Raw genomic sequence first — 20,490 nt, 5'->3', positions numbered from 1 at the left:
GACCAAGGGGATTTGAACATCTAAACTGGAAAGCAATTTGCACTGGTACAATTAGAACATGAACCTGTCTCAGTGGGTGCCCAGTTCTTTGCCAACACTACGTCAAGTAACCGATTGTGCTTCCCATGTTATCTGAGTCTGTCCCTGCGGGGAACACTGGGTGACCCATGGCCATGATGTCTGTAGCAAAGGGAGCAGCAATTTGGAAATATTCACAACCAACACAATTTTGATTAAAGAAAGAACTCTGGTTTTTAATAGTTTTGATCATTAAAAAAGTTTAAACCTGCATAGCAATCATTTCAAAAATAATTATTTAATGTTCCATAATTAAACTGTACACAACCTAGTCGTGAGACACAGAGGCCAGAGGTGAATGGAGCAGTCTGGTGCAGTCCCAGGAGCCAGGATTCCAGCCGAGTTCTCATTGGCCTTTGTTATCTTTTGTCATTGTGTTCATCTGAGTTTTTTGTTTGTTTTTTTGTTTTTAATTTTTGATACTTGGCACAGTCTGGCTCCATCGATGAGCTGAGTGGCTCTGCACCGGGAAGAGAGAGCAGCTGGACTCCAGTCCTATCTTCTTCCCCTCCCCCACTCAGTGGGATCCCTCAAAGCCGTTCAATGTCTCTGTATTTCTTCCTCAGAATGGAGACCTGGTCCTTAAAGAGGACGGGATCTAGCCTCATCTGAGAGTGGATCAGCGGCATGTAGCCAAACCAGCTGGCAAATGTGTTCATACAGCTCTGTCGCTGGGCAAAGTGGTCAGGGTCAGCCCAGCGGGAAGCACGGGAAGTCTGTGGAGAAGGAGACAAACAAGGCAGCCAGTGAGAGAAGGCACGGGTACAAGCACTAAGAGCTGGGTCTGGTGGAGAGGCCAGCGGCAGAATGTGGGGCCCGGCTGCCAAGCCTGGCCATCCACGGGGCTGGCAGGAGGCAAGGCTCACAGGCACACTGACTTCCCTTTGCCTGAAGTGCTCTTGAGTTGTGGCAATGTCACCAGTGTCCACACATACTTAGTCCCCTGAAGCTTCCTGAACTGACTAGCGCTCATGGGAATGAGTGATGGACCTTTACCAACAGACTCTCAACTACTATGGCCACTAAAAAGCACACTCCGTTTCGTATCTGGGATCAAACGCTATGCCTCACAATGAACTTGTTGCTTCAAAGATAGTTTTCAAAATCCTTAAATGAGATTTCTGTAAACATAGACTTATTATGTATGTGTGAGAGACTATGTGTGTATGTACGTGTGTGTATGGGTGCCCTTGGAAGCCAGAAGACAGCACGAGATGCCTTGGAGCTGGAATGACAGAAGGTTCCAAGTCATCTGACATGTACATTGGAAACTGACCTTCGGTCCTCTTCGAGAGGCAAGCACTCTTAACTGTGGAGATGTCGCTCCAGCCCTCCAAATTCCATGTGTCAACATGGCTGATGTGGAGATAGGAATTGCCTGAAGTTTCACTCTGGGTCACTCTTTTATGCATCTAACTTTCAACTTTTATACAGTTCCTATCAAATGGCTTGTTATAAAGACATATGTCTAACTGAAGAACACAATGAAACCCTTACACTTGACTCATGGCTAGTGCTATAGAGAACAACAACAACAAAAAAACCCCATGTTCCCTTACAGACTGCTCTACTGAGATGACTCCATAAGGAATGAGAGGGACTCAGGTCCAGTGACACACAACTGTCTATGCCTGCAAGATGGACTCGACACCAAAATATTACAGTTCTGCTCTTAACCCACTAATTGTCTTTTCAATGCCACTAACACACACACAAACACCCATGTATGTACTAAACAGTTGCTTATTTACCTGTGTTTATGAGGTGTGTGTTATATCCCATAATTAAACAATAAAAGATTATTGTTCAAAGCATCGGATGGCTCCAGGTGTTACTGCTCACCCAGCAGAGAAAAAAGTTACCAAAATTAAAAAACAAAACAAAACAAAACAAATGGCTACCATATTTTTAGTTAAGTTTCTTCTAAAGCTGGGCAAATATATTTAGACCTTATAAATGATTGCTACTGATGGGGATTTAAAGAGAACAACCAAACATTTTATTTTACAAGTATGTTTTTGTGAACAAACATAAGATGAGTTGTCTAATTATGGGATAATGCGTGCCCATGCTTGAATGCACACACCATAAACACAGATAAACAAGCAACTAACTGTTAGGTACATGTGTGTTTGTGTGTGTGTTAGAAACGCACTTTAATGAGGAGTGCATTTTAGAGAAGGTATCACTGAGAGTCACTTTAAAAATCATAAGTATCAACACGCTTGAAAATAACGTGGCAAATACAAATGTCAAGTTAGCTCTGAGCGGTGGAATAAGAAAACACTCCTTGTGAAGTGTTTTCCTGAAGCACAGCTGAGGCTCACAGCACTAAGTCGGGGAGCTCCCCAAGTCACAGCAGGTTCAAGGCGGTTCCAGTTCCTTGCTGAAGGCTAGAAGGAGGCAGAAGGCAGGCTCTATTTTCTAGCATCTACACTGGGAGAAATCACCTTCACCAGTCACAGCAAGGCAACGAATTAAGATAACTGACTGAGTTCCCATTAGAGGAGACAGCCTCTAAGGTGGTCTCCATGTATGGGTTGCAACCCCTTTGGGGGCACTAAATGACCCTTTCACAGGGGCCACTTATGACCATTGGAAAACACAGATATTCACATTAGGACGGACAGTAGTAGGAAGTTACAGTTGTAAAGTATTTGAAATAACTTTATGGGTGTGGGTCACCACAACACGGGGAAACATATTAGAGTCACAGCCTTAGGAAGGTTGAGAACCGCTGCACTAAGGTTGGTAAGAACTTGTGGCCATTTCTGATTGGTCACTCCCTCCAAAGGGCCAGTCCCAAGCCCAGGCAAATGTGTACATATGCAAATGGAAAAATTGTCAAGAATTTCAGCTCCTTCTTGACTGATTCCAACCCAATCAATAAAAACTAAAAACAAATAGTTAAACCTTTTTAATCTAATGAAAGCATAAGTTTAAACATAACACCCATTTGTTCCATGGGCACAAACATTTAATAAAATAAAGAGCATGACGGGAAGAAGGGCTCAAATATACTATACACCTGGGTACAGGGAAGCAAATCTACCATTCAGTCTAGATTTGTCTCTCAAATGTGTGAATTATTGGAGATGCACATTTACAGTTGTAAAGTAGTTGAAATAACTTTATGGGTGTGGGTCACACCAACTAGGCATGTGTATGAAACAGTCACAGAACCAATCCTAAGAGGCAACCTTGGACAAGTGAGGGTACAACCTCAGAGGAGTCTTGAGACGTCTAGCAAACAGTATTAACAGAATGTTGGGATTCTGTGTGGTAGTTGCTTTCTGTGTCAAAACATCTGGGCACACAGTCGGCAATACACACTGCTTATATCTGAAGTGTTTAGGTCTTGATGATTGGAAAAGTCTTGCAAATGCCCCTGCCTGATATTCCAATCGTTAAAGGAGGGCAGACCTTTCTTTGCTCAGAAAGAACAGGTGTTTCTCCACAGCCAGCGCTTCTAATGCCGTCTGAACCTGCATGTGCTCAGTAAACAGCGAAGAATTTGGTATCACTGAAAATCATGCTAATACTGTTTTTCAGGCTATATTTATTGATTTAGAAAAACCCAGAAAAGAAGGTTGCCATACGAGCTTGCTAAAGTTCCTTTTGCAAAACTTAGATTTATTGACAGCACCCATGATAAATCCCCAACAACTGAACAGACACGATTGTGGTCTCTTCTGATTTTGGTGGTGGTGGTGCTTTGGTTTGCTTATTGTTTAAAGATACACCACCCTGGGCTCTGAGCACTGTGTAGCTGTGGCTGGCTTGGAACCCTCATGGTCTGGAACTTCTGTCTTGGTAGGCAGTTTCTAGGCAGTAGTCACTATGCCCAGCTACATTCATGTTAAGAGTTGATTGTAGAGCCGGGCGTTGGTGGCACAGCACTTGGGAGGCAGAGGCAGAGGCAGAGGCAGAGGCAGGTGTATCTCTGTGAGTTCAAGGCCAGCCTGGTATACAGGGTGAGTTCCAGGACAGCCAAGATTGTTTCTCAAAGAAATCCTATGTCAAAAACAACAACAACAAAAGTTGATTGTAATTATGCTCGGTGCTCCAGGCTTTTAACCTGGGTAGAACTAATAGCTATATTTGAGTTTTTTCATTTCTTTTTTAAAATCATTTATTTATTTATTTGTGTGTGTATATGTGTGTATGTGTGTGTGTGTATGTAAGTATGTGTGTGTGTGTAAGTATGGTATGTATGTATGTTGTATATTTGTGTGTATGTACGTGTGTGTATGTGTATGTGTGTATATGTTGTATATGTTTGTGTATGTGTGTATGTACTTGTATATATGAGTGTGTATATGTATGTATGTGTGTGTGCATTGTGTGTGTGTGTGTGTGTGTATGGTGTGTGTGTGTGTGTGTGTGTGTGTGTGTGTGTGTGTGTATGATGTGTGTGTGTACTTGTGGTGGGTGGTAGAGCACAGGAGCACGTGCTTGCCACAGCTTGCATATGGAGGTCAGAAGATGTGTTGTGGGAGCTGGTTTTTTCCTTCTACCATGTAGGTCCGGGGATGGAACTCAGGTCTTCAGCCTTGGCGAGAATTACCTTTACCTGCTGAGTCATCTTGCTGCCCTCTCCCCTTATTTTTCTGTTTGTTTGTTTATTTTGAGTCAGGGTTTGGCTTTGTGGCTCACACTCACTGTGTAGTCAAGAACAACTTCCAATCTTCCTGCCCCCACCTCCTACGTGCTGGGACTTTCATAGTCCAAGCCTGGGCTACCATATCCAGTTTACAGTGCTGGGCATGGAACCCAGTTCCTTAGGCTAAGCAGGTGCTCCACCACGAGCTCCATCCCTAGCCCTCATTTATTACATGTTGTATCGGCTCTGCCAGAGAAGAATAAAGTGAACTTCAACTTTTCGATGGGCCTGACACTGCAATTGGCGTGTTGGAAAATGGCAGTGGGTCAGAGACTAGGATTCCACTCTCAGGTCTCTTTCCAACTTTCTGGGGTACTCGTGGCAATAAGTTGACATTTCTAGATCCAGTCTTCCTGCCTGTAAATGGGGGCGTTGTGTGATTTTTTTCCATGAAGGTATCTTTATCATGGAAGTTTATGATTGAAGCAGACATTTGGCTTTTCTTTAGCAACTGTGTCTATCAACTTCATGAAAAAGATTTTTCCATTTCATTTTAAAGATGAGCCAAAGGAATTTCATAAGGTGACTTGCTCACAGCTTATATATGCTGGTTCTAGAACTGAAAATGGCTAGTGTGACTTCTAGTATTTCACTATGATATTGGCTCAACTGAAAAACAGCTGCCGGTAGACTGCCAAGAGGATTGCTTGCGACTGTAGGCATCTACAGTAAACTGCCATGAATCCATTGTAGACCTTTAACTCTGCTGTGGACCGAATGCTGTCTCTCTCCAGAAAACACTGGTGTCTGATCCCCAATATGACAATCAGTAAGTGTGGTATCTGGGGAAGTTGGGTTCATGGAGGCAGAATCCTCAAGAATGGGGTGACACCAGAGAGCTTTCTACTGCACGGGACATGGCAAGCAGGTGGCCATCTATAAATTTGGATGTGGTTCCTTGATGGGTATTATGACTCCTGACACCTCAATTTTGGAATTCCAGGTTTCAGAAGTTTGAGATATAAATGTTTGTAACTTAAAGCCTCAGATCTATGTTGTTTTTGTTATACTAGCCCAAAGGGAATAAGACAAACTAAGAACATGTCACTGTCATGTCACATTATAGGTTATCTAAGAGCTTTATATTCTTAATTATCCAAGTGCCAATCATTCTTTCCTTCAGGGCTTTCAGATGTGGCTTATTTTTGTGTTCCCTTATGACACTGCTAGATAAAGAGGAGGAATACATATTTCTGTAGCCTTGGGAACAAAGTTCTGTAGCCTTACCTGTCCCATCATTGTCTCCTTATACTGTTTCTTCTGGGTCACTTTGATTGGAGGCAATTTTGTCACAGCAGACACCAGGAAATTCATGAGAATGTCCTCACAATTGGCCAGTTGGTCTACCATGTTCTTCAGGCTGGCTGGCAGGTAATGGGTGTACAGGTAGTGATAATATCTGTAAATGACAAAGGAAGGTCTCTTACATAGTGACAAGTAGACTTTAAACACATTCTCAGAGTCCCTGAGCAGGCTGCTGAATGCATTAATGATGACAGCTACCCTTCCATGGTACTCACTATAGGCCAAATAGTTTTCTCAAGCCTTGAACAAGAAATGCCTCATCTAACCTGCCTAAGAAATCTATGAGGCAGGTGTTACTGTATCATTACCCATATTTTACAGATGAGGAACCAAGGCACACAGACCCACAGATATTGCTTGCCCGTCAAAACTTAGCATCAGCCTTGGTCAGCTGGAAAGAGAAACTGAATGCTATGATGTTGTGATGACAATCTTCAGTGCCAGTTTGATGCAATTTAGACTCACCATGGAAACACACCTCTGAGGGTGTGTCTACAAGAATGTTTCCAGAAGTGTGGAATACAGCCCTGAATGTGGACAGCACCATCCATGGGCTGGAGACCAAGATTGAATAAAAAGAAGAAAGTGGGCCGAGTACCAGCTTTCATCTCTCTCTGCCTCCCTCCTGTTGCCATGACTTCCCTGCCATGACGGGCTGTGTTCTCACACTCTGAGCCAACATAAACTTGCTTTGTTAAGTTGCTTTTGTCGGGTATTTTGTTACAGCAATGAGAAAAGTGACTAATATGGATGGCACAAGAATTTACTTACAAATAAGACAAAGCACTTGGATGAATCAGATTCATCTGTATGGAGGTGGCAGGAGGAGGGAATGCCCTGAGATCAAGATTTACTCAGCCAAATGTTTATACTTGGGCATTTCCAGACTTATCCCTGAGATGAGAAGATTCTCAGTTCTCTATTTTAAAGTCAAAGGTAAGAAGGGTGCACTTTCCTCATTAGGTTAAAATATGGGGGGGGGGGTTCATTAATGATTCAGTGGGAACGTGGAAATGCGAACTCTCTATATTCACTCATCTGGCGAGTTTACTTCAGTCTACTGGTTTTAGGACCAAATTTGAAGACTGCCTGTTCTATATCTCTGTCTATGACTTTTTTCAACAAAGCCTTTTAGGTGTCTTAACATGCCTAGGGAAAGATTTCCACTCACAAATAGTTATTTTATCTGTAGTATTACCTTGGTTGATGGCATTCTATCCCTTTGGACCTCAAATCAGAAAACTTGGCAGTCATTAAATTCTGATTAGGTCACCATGGTGAAACAGCATCAAAATATCCCTACAGTGCGTGTGGTCACTATTTATGCCATTGCTCATTGCCTGGTCGCAGTTAAATCACCTCTCATCTACATATGGTCAACTACTTCCTAAAAGTTCCTCGTCCCTACATTCTTACTGCCTACTCTCACTACAGCATCCAGAGTGGATACCGGGACACAGCCCTCTGTTCAAGGCCATGAGCTGACCTATTCACCAGAGGGAGCATCAACTTCTGTCTCTGGGCTCCCAGCCCTCTTGGACTCGCTCACTCACTGACACCAGTCACCAATGACACCCTTCTTTTCCATGTTTCTCCACTGTCGGCTCTGGGTGTTGACTGTTGCTATTCCCAATGCCACAACAGCCTTGGCTAACCTCCCCTCGCTTCTGCAGACTCCTCATCTCTATGACGCTGCCCGTCTCTGTCACCCCTGCTATGTGACCCTTCATCAGTGACTTCCTGCTGATCCCGATTACCCCACAGAATCTGTGTTTCTCTACTCATCTGAATATAAGTCCTGCACCTTCAGAGAATTCTTCTGTTTTACTCAATGGTGACTCCCGATCACCTAGAACAGTGACTTGGACGCTTAGGTATCCGCTCTTAATATTCAGCTACCCAGTCTAGCACTGAGTGTGTCTTTATCTTATGGCTTAACTGAAAATGCTACCCTGCCTTAACTTCTAGAAATACAATAAGCCAAGAAGATTCATCGAACACGCTTGCTACCGCAACAAAAATCAAGCAGGGATACTGACTAATTTTCACTGATGGCGTTAACTAGATTTGGCCTAAGTTCCCATGAACAACCCTTGTCAGAAACGAACATAATGCATTTCAATGAGAACTCTCAGCTCCTCACTTGTGGTAGATAGCAGCTCCTGTCAACACCATGGAGTAGTCGTTTGTCCACTTGGAGGTGTATCCCCACCGCTCCTTAGAGTTATCCCAGAAATGGCTGCGTGCAGGGTACCCCACAATCCTCTCGGGGAAGCTTTGCCACACGGTGAAGGCAAAATCCACCTGTGAAGCAAAGTACAAGCCAAACAAGTAATCAACACGGTGAACAAATGTCAACAAAACATTACCTCCCCCTGCTAATTCATAATGCGGGATCCCAAGACTGTTTCAAAACATTAATTCCCCATATTCATCAGCAAATTAAACTGACTGCTTGACATTTTGCCCCATAATTATGCACATTTTGAATGTTTTCTATGAAAGAAAACTTAAGGTTAGTATAAGAAGGAGAGGAGGAGAGAGAATATTACTGATTTGTCCTTTAGAAATCCCAGTCTGTTCAAGCTAAAAAAACAAAAAACAGTTGCTTCCCTCTCCTCAGCCCCAAAGGCACACGTGACTACTGATTCACAGGAAACACAGAAGCATCTGTTTTGTAAATGAGAACAGATTCCCTGTGTGCATCCAGGGACTGAAATACGGCATGCGTTGCAACTAGCACATATCAAAACCCGAGTGACTAAAATTAAAGCATTTTCTGTAGGGAAAAGTTTTTGTAAAGAGCACAACTTTCAACAGGAACAGAGAGAAGACACCACAAAAGGGAATGGCACCAGGTATGTCAGGTCTGAAGAGGCAGGATGCTAGATCAAACTACAATGGCAGCCACCATGAAGTCACTGAGAAAAAGTGGGGATGAGGCCAAGTTAAAAAACAAAACAAAACAAAACAAACCCCCACAAGATTATTTTCAAGAGAAGTCAGGAGAGTACGGTATTTTTGAACCCAGTCTGAGCTAGCGCTCAGAGCTGCCAAGTAATCTCTTTTTAATTCTGTAGGCTCCCTTAAGACCATCTGATGAATCATAAATAAAAATAAAACTACAAAAAGTAAAAGTAATTGTTATGTTTGTGATCATATAACACTATAATATAAAGGTTTCTAAGATCTTATGCATGGTAGCTCAGATTATCCTTACAATAACCCTGTGAGGCAGATACTTACATATTCTGCAGTTCATAAAAGGAATAGTAAAATACGTGGAGGACCAAGCAATTTGTCTGCACTAGTAAATGGCAGGGCCAAGATTTGAACCCAGGCACTCTCCTTTCATATCCTCTTAGGTTCTACTGTTACAGTGTTGAAAGCAATACATCTTAAACACATGTTCTTATTCACCTTGCAACCCTGGCCTATCTCTTCTTGGTGAGCAGTGAAAAAGAAAATTTCCAATTCTACAAAATATTTAAGTCCTTTGCTGTGGTAATGGCTGGGGTACTGAATACCGATGGTAAGTCCTGGACCTGTCATCCAAGATGGTCAAAAAGATCCACTAAATACTCAGAATGTCCAAAGGGTGAAAGCAATGGAACTTTATGAACTAACAAAGGTGACTATCCAATGTAACCACAAAAGGGAGGGCCACCCAGTTACTGAAAAGACTACCCAGGTTCCTGAGCTCTCTGGTTAGATATTGGCAGGCTTAAAGGCTGCTGGGTTGTCCCCTCTTTCACAGTCAATGGTATGAAAAACTAGGAACCGAAGCTTAGGGACTTAGATCACTGGTTCAAGGAATGGGATCTGAATCCTATCTCTGGCCCTGGACAAAGAGAGAACATTCTGAACGGCTCCAGGGATCAGCAGGTTACTGCCTATTCAGAGGCTTTCTGGGAAAGAATATGGATGTACCTTACCCCTTTAAGAACTACTGCAAATGGATCTGTCAATCACCTGGACAGGAAAAGATCCCCCAGGAAGCTGTCTCTTCCGGAAACCCTAAGTAGGATATGGACTACATAAGCATGCAGGTCAGTACAAGGCTACTGCCCTCTTGGCTACTGCCCACTTGGTGAGGATGGTTTCTTCGACAATGGTGCCCTTGGGACTCCCAGCCTCGAGAACGCCTCATGCTGTTCTATAATAATTTCTGCTTCTCTTTGCACTACACTCTGTGTCTCACCTAATTCTTCCCATAGGGATAAGAGACAGGTGCAGAGAAGGAATCAGAGTGGAGTCCTGGCAACATTAATTCGGCATGGCTGAAACCAAATACATAACACTAGATATCCAAGAGAAATCAGGCAAAAAGGGCCATGCAGAATACAATGCCACAAACACGAGATGCCCTGGTTGGGGCAGGTCCCTGACACAGAAGATGATGCTCGTCAAAGATGGGGAAGCAGAACTTGAAACAAATTTTCCTTTGTGGTTAGTAAAAATATTTTGGAAAAAGACAGACGTGACCATAACTGTACACACTGTACATGAACTAAACCACTAAATTTCAAAGTGTAAACTGGTTACTTTTATAATCTATAAATTAGTATTCACTTTAGTAAATAATTTTTAAATGGAGTGAATAAGCCTAGATATTTCCCAAGTTTTTTCCCCCCATACTCTCATACCACCCATTACCTACCAACTAGGTAGGTAACATTTCTCTTAAATAGACTATACTATTTTTTTTTCTTTTTAAATTAGTCTCAGCCTAGATAAAAATGTCAGGGAAATCCTAGGTTTGATTAGTGACTATGTTATTTTCAAAGAAAAGGTAAAGCAAAAAGATAATTATTAAAATGAATATGCTACAGAACACATCTTTTTGGAAACATTGGTCCAGAAGAGTAATTTACTTTTCTTATTCCATCCATTTCTTTGAGTTGAGCGGGGAAACGCATGCATGTCCCAGTGTGCTTGATTTCATTAGGTGGGGTGAGGTGACATGTGTTATGATAAGGCCCCTGGTGAACCTTGCTGGATTCCATGGCAGGCGAGGTTGACCGAGGCGGGGACGAACATGCTAGGCAGACAGAGCTTAGTGAGAATTTTTATTAGAAAGGGGAGGAGGGAAAGAGGTAAAGACACACAGAGACAGAGAGGGGACAGAAGAGAAGAGGGAGACAGAAAAAGTCCGGTCTGCTCCAGGGAACAGTGGGAAAGAGAGGGGGAGAGAAAGGGAAAGAGAGCCTTAGGGGGCGGGGGTAAGTCTTTTAAAGGGGGCCTTTGTACCTGTGTGCAGACTACACAATCGTGGAATCCTGGGCTGACCAGAGCACTTCATGAGTGCATTCTGCCAGGTGACAGGGACAGGCCAGCATAATGCCCGAGTCCTTACACAGGGGACAGAGGATGCATGTGTGGAAAGAAAATTTCCACCGTCAGAACTCTGCTTCCATCACTTGGGCTTTACCTGAAGTGGTGAGGCACTGTTACCCACTGCACCATTTTATTTATTTTGAAATAAAATTTTTACCTCTAACTTCCTCAGCCTTAATTAGAAGCCACTCTCTTTGTAAACAGCCAGCAGTTGAAGTGAAGCTTCAGCTTGATGACCCCTCATTTTGAACTATGCCCAAGATCGCACGATTTACTGTTTTCTAATATAAAGAACAATTGTTAACATGTTGTGCCTACGTGACCGCCACAGGAAGACTATTTCTGTGTGGACCAGCAGACATTTCAACATGAGACTAACACGTGAGTGTCCTCTTCCGTGGGTGGCCATTGTTCAATCCACTGAGCTCCCAAACAGACAGCAACTGTGGAGGAGGAACATGTTTGTGCCTTTTCTTAACCATTTTTAAAGTTTAGTGTGTGGTGGTGGTGGTGGTGGTTCGGATACGCCACAGGATACGCCACAGCACACAGGTGGAGCTCGGGAACCATTTTCTGGGGTTGGTTCTCCCCTCTACCTCACTGAGGCAGGGTCTCTCTTCTTCCTGCCACGCTGTGAACTCCTGACTAGCTGATCTGCAAGCTTCATGCAGACTGTCCTGTCTCTGCCTCCTGTCGTGCTGTAGGAGTGCTGGGATTACAGATGTGCACCCCCACATCTGGTTTTTAATGCTGGTTGCAGGTATGAAGCACAGATCATTAGGCTTGCATGGCAAGAGCTCTGACCTACTTAGTCAACTCACCTACCCTTTCGTCTTTTTCCCCCCTACCTCCTGCCTCTGCACAAGGTACTTCTTCTACTGCCTTTGTGCTGTGACTTAACCATTGGCTATTCTGGTTCTCAGGCCATCATTTTCCTACTGGGACTGCAATACCAGAATCCTGGGACCCAGGCTTGCACAAGGAAAGTTGTAGCCCCCATGACCACATAAACTAATGCCTCATACAAAAAAAAAAAAAAAATCCTTACTGGCTGGGCAGTGGTGGCACACATCTTTAATCCCAGCACTCGGGAGGCAAAGGCAGGTGGATCTCTGTGAGTTCCCAGGTCAGTCTGGTCTATAGAACGAGTTCCAAGAAAGCCAGTACAATGCAGAAAAACCTAGTTTCAGAAAACAGAGAGAGAGAGAGAGAGAGAGAGAGAGGGAGGGAGGGAGGGAGGGAGGGAGGGAGGGAGGAGGAGGGAGGGAGAGTTAACACAGCCTTTCCCCCAAGCCATACTTCCAGGAACTGGGAGGGAAGCAATAAGATTTGCATAACAAATCTTATTGTGAACATTGCCAGAAACCTCAGACGTGGTCGTGATAACCCGAGATCTCAAAACTCACGATGCCAACTGATGGGAGGGCATATTATGCAGCCCCTTGTCAAAGAACCCGCCTGACTGCCAGCACTCTTTGGGGCTGCCCATTCTTCTTTGATAAAGAGACATGCTGGTTGGCTATTGGTATAGAACCCAATGGGGTGTTCTTGCCGCATGAATTTCTTCCTATCTCGGGGCTGTTTCAAGTCATTTCAAAGGACCTCAAAAAAGTAAGTCCCGCTAAAACTTCGATTCTTCTGATAACACTGCTTTTGTTCAGATCATTAACACATCAAAGAAGGCAAAGGTCAACACAAGGCCCCTTCTCTTAAAAAATCAACATCTGTTTTCTTTTGAGGTTTTGCAGCAACTCATAAATGTAAATAACCATAAACCAACTATATCTAATGCCCTTTACAGGGTGCAGTTTAAAAGTCTATTCTTAATGCTTCAGTGGGACATTTATACAAGTGAAGAACCCTTGAGCTGTGTGTGTGTGTGTGTGTGTGTGTGTGTGTGAGAGAGAGAGAGAGAGAGAGAGAGAGAGAGAGAGAGAGAGAGAGAGAGAGAATCCAATGGAACCAAAAAAAGAGAATAGGGAAATTCTGTCCACAGCCATTTTAGGCAGTACAACCACTTTGCTGATCAGCAAGCAAAGCAAGCCAGACTGCCAACCTCTTAAATTTACATATCATTTCCAACCCACGTTGACTTCTAATTACTTCACATACAACACATGTTCCTCCCAGCATGCACTGAGTAGTTGGAACTGCCATCCTTTGAATGAAATTATCCAGCACAAAGACGCATCCCAACGGTGGAAAGTTATCTCGGCCTGGGTCATGGAAAAACAAAGCCTGGTGTGGGACCAACTGCCTTGTGCCCTGGGGGAGATGTTTTATGAATCACAGTCCAGGTCATAGGAAGATGTTCTAGGTGTGTGCTGTGGGTGTTTGCACCACTCGATCCACCATGGGGGTGTGCTGGGTTTGCCCTCCGAAGGGCACTGCCAGTTCTTGCCCGGGGATGACGGAATACTAGAGTGATGGCTAACTTTGACTATTAATTTGATTGGCCTCAGAGGTGCCCAGGAAATTAGTAGAGCACATGGCTAGACGTGATGTTATCTGTGATAGTGTTTTCAGAAAGGAGGAACTAGGAGAGGGGACGGCTTGGTGGGAATGTAGGGTGTGAGATCCATTAGACTGGAATTCAGATGGAGACCAAGGGAGGAGGGGGAAGCCAGCTAGTTCAGGTATCCTCCGTCCCTCCCTGCTCCCCGGCTGCCATGGGATCTCTGATCTGCACATCCTTCCTGCCTCGACAGAACGAAAGCTCTGAAACCCTGAGTCAAATACCTCTTCCTTCCTTTTAAACTGGATGGCCCCAGGACTTCGTCATAGCAACAAAATGCCAACTAACACTCAGAAATGGCACAACCTGCTCTGGTTTGCTGGCTAGAGTATAGTTAAGTCAAGCCACTAGTAGCCACCAGCAAAATTACACCAACAGACAGAACAAAAAAGGATAGAAGAGAAGGCAATGTCTCTCAGGAAGATGTCACAATAGCCACATCTCCATCAACACAGCTTTTGGGGGAGGGCGTCCCCTACATAGCTCCATCTCTCAGAGGCTGGGCATTCCTGTCCTTTCCTTGTTCTTCCAGGATCGAAGCGTTTGGCTCCTGCCAGGTGTTTTGCCATCCTTGATGGGGTCCATCAACCCCACCCACACCTCCTGAAGTAATTGAAAGTGTTTTCATTTGAATCATCTGGCTTGAATTCTGTTTGCTGCCAGGACTTTGCTAGACATAAGCAGGGATGGTACAACCCAAGTAGCTGGCATGGAGACCAGAACGAAGGAATTTCTCAGCAAATAGTTGCTGAATGAATGTGCTCTTGGGATGCCAGCTTCCCTTTGCAGCAGGAAAATGCAGGCTGGAGTCTCAACACTCACACTGCATTGCCATCCCTTCAACTGCTCATCCTATCTTCAGTCCAACAGTCAGTGCTCTTGCCAAAAGCCACGTGACACAGAGGCCGTGTGTTCACCCGTTAGCTGGCACAATGCTCATCCCTAGCATCCACTCATTGAACAAGTATTTCTAGAACTCAGGCTATACAAAAGGGTCATAACCCGGTGAGGCCCAGGACATTTCATCCTGGGGTTATTTAGGTGGCTTTGAAAGCAGTATCCATTCAACTACCTCTGGTAACAACTAGAAACTGATGGGGAAGTGCTTCTGTGTATGTGTTTGTCGTAAATGGATGATATGTACTGTTTGTCCAATGAGACAGCAAGTTAGACATGACTAGGAGTCAAAGAGGATTCTGGGAAATGTAGTAGAGAAGTGGTGATCCAGGCAGGAAGTGACATAACAAGGAGACTCATATTTAAGCAAGGAGAAACAGGAAGTACCCTTTTCCCCCTCCGCTCTTCCTCCAGCTGCGCAATGTGATCCACCAACAAGGAGGGATGCCAATTAAGATAAGTCTTATAAAATATATAGATTTATGATAATTAAGACTGAGCTAACAGATGAGAAATCCTAGTCATTGGCCAAGCAGCTTTGAAACTAATACAAGTCTCTGTATTATTTTGTCCATCCACGCGGCGGGCAGAACTCGGTGGCTGGTGGAGACCACCCACGTGGTGGTAGAGCTTGGGCGGCTTTTGGTGGAAAGATTTATCGTAACAAGAAACAGCTATGGAATCTCTTTTTTCTATTTTGTTTTGTATTTTCGAGACAGGGTTTCTCTGTGTAGCCCTGGCTGTCGTCATGGAACTCAGTTTGTAGACCAGGCTGGCTCACAGATCTGCCTGCCTCTGCCTCCTGAGTGCTGGGATTAAAGGTGAGCGCCACCACCAATGAAGCTATGGAATCTCAAGGAAGACACTGAAGTAGCCAGCCTGTTATTGATAGTAAATGTGCCTACTAGAACCAGACTGGGTTCCAAGACAGTGCACGCTGGCAAGTGCCAACTTCTATAATAAAAGGAAAATGATTATAAGTTTTAAAAAAAATAAAAATGAAAGGAAACGTAGTCAGCTAAGACTCCATGCCTTTAAGCAGCTACCATTAATAACATGATCCTGGTATTCTACAATTTCATATAGCTGTCTTTGATCTCATCTATGGCTTAAAGCTTCAGAGATCAATACTCATTCCAGTCAGAGTTTCTGCCATCTGTCTTCCCTCGTCTCTCTCTTTCCCCACACACTTCTTCAAAGTAGATGAGGTCTCCATCTTAGCCTCAAAAATGAAACTGTTTGCTCCTCTCTGTCTCTGTCTCTGTCTTTCTCTGTCTTTCTCTGTCTCTCTCTCTCTCTTTCTCTGTGTGTGTGTGGGGGGGTGGGTGGGTGGGTGGTGGGGGCAGGGAGCACGCTAGAGAAGATGGAATAATGACCTCTAGACCCCAGTAGCCTGCCATAACAGAGACTGCATACTGGGCAACAGACATCACTGTCACTGGGGAAGGGTGGGATGGGTTGGCTGTGGACCACGGTTTCAGGACAGTGCTAAAGAGGTCTTCCAGCCTGCGGTTCTACACACCTGCCCACAGTTATGCAGCTTAAAAACCAAAGGAGATGGAAGACAGGGGGGGGGGAGAGGAACAGTCACGCAAATGAGGACCTAATTAGAAGAGAAAACCAAGGGGAAAGTACCCTCAGCAGGGTGCCAGGTGGTAGCAAGGCACTAACAGGAATTGGGTTCATTAAAACCAATTCTTCAGGAAACTTTGGAAGATGTTTTCAACTTCCACCAAGGCATGGGCAAGAGCAGTGGTGGCACCTGGGGATTGACGATCCCTACCTGCTCGCCCCTGAGATGGCACTCTTACCTCAGTGGTTGAAAGGACAGTGTCCTCATCAAGACTGAGCACAGCATCCGTGATGATATTGTCATAGGGCAGAAACCGGCTGCTCATAACCTGGGGAGGAAGAGAGGCGGGGAGAGAGGTTAGACAAGGAGAAGAACCGGTTAGAATCCGACCGTCAGGAACACTCTGCCAGCCATGTCATCCTGAAGGCTGCTCCACGACCATGCCATCTGCCACAGCGAAAGTCTTCCATCTCTCACCAGTGAAGATTAATCTGGGCAGCAATTATTGAACACCTACAGGTACCACACCAATCACAGCAAGGACCAAAACAAATGTGATTCATGGCCTGCCCTTAGGAACCCACAGTCTGTAGAAATGGAGGGCTAGATGACTGGCTTTCACTCAGAATGAAAAGGGCCAGACAGGAGGGCTGCGCAGACAGCTGCCTTGAAGAGCAGGTGACGGCTTCAGGGGAGAGATGATTTAAGCAGGATTGACTGGGTGGGAATCTCCCAGGCAGAGACAGAAGGGGGTGGGGGATGGGGGTTCGGCAATTGGGCGTGGTTACAGATACTGGATCTCAGGCAGATAGCTTGCTATGGGGGCCCCCAAAGATAACCAGTATCCCGAGAGCAGCAAAGAGCAGAGAACAAGACAGGATTCCATCCTGGTACACACCCCTGGGAGGTCAGACCATTGTAGATGTGCAAACATTTACAGTATTGGCTTTATGCCCATTTTAGCACAAATCGTAGAGAATACATGTACACATATGTTGTTGCTATGCCAGTGGAAGGCATTAAGAATGAGAAATGAACTGGTATAATCTTTTAAAGATCAGCATGTGTGGTGCACAGTTACTGAAGTCACAGGAGTCCATTTCGGGCGATTCTCCATCTGTGGGCATGGGGTGAGAGGCAGTTGGGACTCGTGAAGGTATGGGAGCTGTCTGTCACAGGCATAGCTTCGCCCTGTGAGGAGTGTACCACACAGTGACTAATACTGCTTGATTAGCTAGTGTATGCCAGGGAATGCTCCAGGCCCTCCCTTCATCTTGCATCTTTACAAACCCATCTCACAGGGGAAGCAGAAAGGCCGTGAACTTGGCCTAAGCTGGACCTTGGCTTTGTTCCCAGATGGTGAAATGCAGCCTCAGGTTTGCAAAGGACCTAAAAGTGCCCATAGGGATAAATATGACAAGTGCTTCCCCTAGGTCCTTTGAAAGTCAGGTTCCAAACTCACACATAGAGACCCGAGAGGCATGGCACACTTGGTTTCATTTTGAAGAAACAAAGGATGGGTAGTAAAGCTTTAGTGGAGACCAAGGTGACAACGGTGACACCTAACAGGCTCCCAGAGGTACAATATCCACAAAGAATCCCATGCTTTGCCTTCATGGAAAAGCTGAGCTTGTCTACTCTTCTCAAATCCAAGATGCAGCCTGTGAGCTACAGAAGGGTCTTCCAGCATTAAGAATGGGTAGCACCAGGCTAACCCATCCGAGAGCCCAAGCAATGGAGCTGCAGTGTACGTGGCTGCGGAGTCTACTCCCCACATCTGTCAACTGGGTCAGGGTTTCTTTTCTTTTCTTTAAAAAAATCTTTCCCAGTCTTTCAAAATAAAATAAAACACAAAGCGATCAGCAAGCCCATATACACAGAGCTTGGAAATCTCCGCCTGAAGCAATTCTCCTGCTGCTGTTTACATGTCCACTGAGTAACGCAGAAACCATTAGCTGGCAGCTTAGCAATGCCCTGACCTTTCCCGTGTTCAGCCTACAGGGGAAAACTGCAAAGACAAGCCCTATAAATTCACAACAGAGCTCTGCAGCAGCCAGTGTAGCACACATCAGTTCTGAAGTCCTGGCTAGAGAGGGAGAGAGGGAGATGGATAAAGGAGGCCCAGTGTTGCTCTGCCCATGGGTCCAATCACTGACTTTATAGGGATGTCTGTCTGTCTGTCTGTCTGTCTGTCCTCCCTCCTGCCTTCCCCACTTTTTCTGAGCCTAAAGTTCATGAACCTGTTAGTGTCCGTGGCAGAAATAAGGGGCTTTCAAGCCATGGACTCAGTTACCTTCTTGAATGAACTAACATATGAGGAAGGAATATACCCATAGGGTCAAAGCTGTCCTGTTTGGTTACAGAACTGGTTGAACATGTGAGAAGCCGACTCTTTCAGAACTTGTAAACATGACAACGAAATGGCTAAGACTCATGAAGTTTATCATCTAGAACAGAGAAAAGAATTCTATAGAAACAATCATTCTACACAAAATCTGGGCAGGGTGTGTGTGTGTGTGTTCTGTGATGCATGTGTTACAATTTCTAGCTCACAGGGTATCATTTGATTCTTTGAGTGCTCATGAACTGGGTATGGTAACTAATTCTGCCTACTGGAGGATGTATTAAGGCATGGAGATTAAGACACTCCTCTGTGCTCACATAAAAAAAAAAAAAAAAAAAAAAAAAAAAAAAAAAACAGCCAGACGCTAGAACCTGTAACACAGACCACAATGTGGCAACGCACCTCAGAATGATAGCCGACATCTGTTGAAATATCCGTGTGTCGAATAGGCACTGGCTAAGTGCCTGATCCACACCATTGCACTGAATCCTCCAAGTGGGCCTATGTTTTAACCCGCAGAGCCTGGAGCAAGGCTGAAATGCAAACTCTTCCACAGAGCATACCATCCACAGCACTGAGATGACACACAAAGCACACAGCCCACGGCATCAGTGGCCAAAGTAGACGTGAAAACTGAACAAATTGCCAGGAGCACAGTTAAAGACATGGATGGGGCCATCTCCTCATGGTACTATTCCAAGAAAGGCACTGATGTCCTCATCACTACTGTATTGGAAATTTCTTCCCACTGGGAGTAAAGGTATACAATTAGTGAATCAGTGGGTGAAAACACGGTGTGATCTGGAGACACCAAGATAGCCCGCCAGACAAATGATACTCTGTCCAGACAGCCTGACACACACAGTCCAAAGAAACATGGGAGGTACGGTCATCCATGAAGGCAAAGCACCAAAGAAGTCCAAAGCTCCAAGTTGCGGGCGTGCATCTGAACACTGGGAGGGCTCCAGGTGTTCAGATTGGGACACAGCCATACCTCTAACACACTATTCTTTTGTGAAACCACGCATATGGTGGCATGTATTCAAAAAAGAAAGACTCGTGGGGCTGGAGAGATGGCTCAGTGTTTAAGAGCACTGACTGTTCTTCCAGAGGTCCTGAGTTCAATTCCCAGCAACCACATGGTGGCTCACAACCACCTTGAATGAGATCTGGTGTCCTCTGCTGGCATGCAGGCAGAAGATTGTAGAAGTAATTAATATAACTCTTAAAAAACAAAACAAAACAAAAAGACTCATGTCAGGAGGCTGGCAACAGTTCTCACGGTCACATTTTCTTATCAAATGCTAATCAACCAGGCCCAATACCCACGTTGATTGACACCAGACCCATGGATGCTCTAAGTCTGGTCAGAGTCTCCTGTGTGGTTTGTACGTCTGTTACACAGGATCCAAACCCACAGTGTGTAGTCTAAGTGGGAAACGAATATGTAATGCAACATACTCTTTATCTCTTTTCCATGGGGTCACTGCAATTCTCAATGCAGTGTGTTGAGCCACACGGAATCGCCACTTTTGTAGGGTTCAAAGATGGTTTCAAATGGTTTGGCCTAACAAATTGATCTTCTGCTACTCTAGGGTGTGCTACCTAGTAGAAGGTGGTCTCTTTGGGGTTGGCAAAACAAGTCTCTTAGATAGCAATGCTGCTCTGACCTCAATTTTTCCATAGCAGTGATTGACTTCTCCACAACTGGGGAAGAACATGCCATGACACCTGGGGCCGTGGATCCAGCTCTGGCTGTTAAGAGTGGGTAAGATTTC

At 44.7% G+C, this 20,490-nt stretch overlaps 1 protein-coding gene across 1 annotated transcript in view; it reads right to left on the bottom strand.

Annotated features, from left to right (window-relative positions):
* Positions 1 to 489: 489 nt before the first annotated feature.
* Positions 490 to 20,490, bottom strand: part of Ext1 (exostosin glycosyltransferase 1) — a 279,715-nt gene continuing 259,714 nt past the window's right edge. Inside the window, 4 exon segments of the mRNA NM_001246767.1 lie at positions 490 to 794; positions 5,969 to 6,140; positions 8,190 to 8,350; positions 16,607 to 16,696. Of these exon segments, the coding sequence (NP_001233696.1) occupies positions 609 to 794; positions 5,969 to 6,140; positions 8,190 to 8,350; positions 16,607 to 16,696 (609 nt within the window). The 3' untranslated portion in view covers positions 490 to 608.

The sequence above is a fragment of the Cricetulus griseus genome, chromosome 10 (assembly GCF_003668045.3).
Source record: "Cricetulus griseus strain 17A/GY chromosome 10, alternate assembly CriGri-PICRH-1.0, whole genome shotgun sequence".
NCBI lineage: Eukaryota > Metazoa > Chordata > Mammalia > Rodentia > Cricetidae > Cricetulus > Cricetulus griseus.
This window is presented reverse-complemented; position numbering and strand designations above follow the sequence as displayed.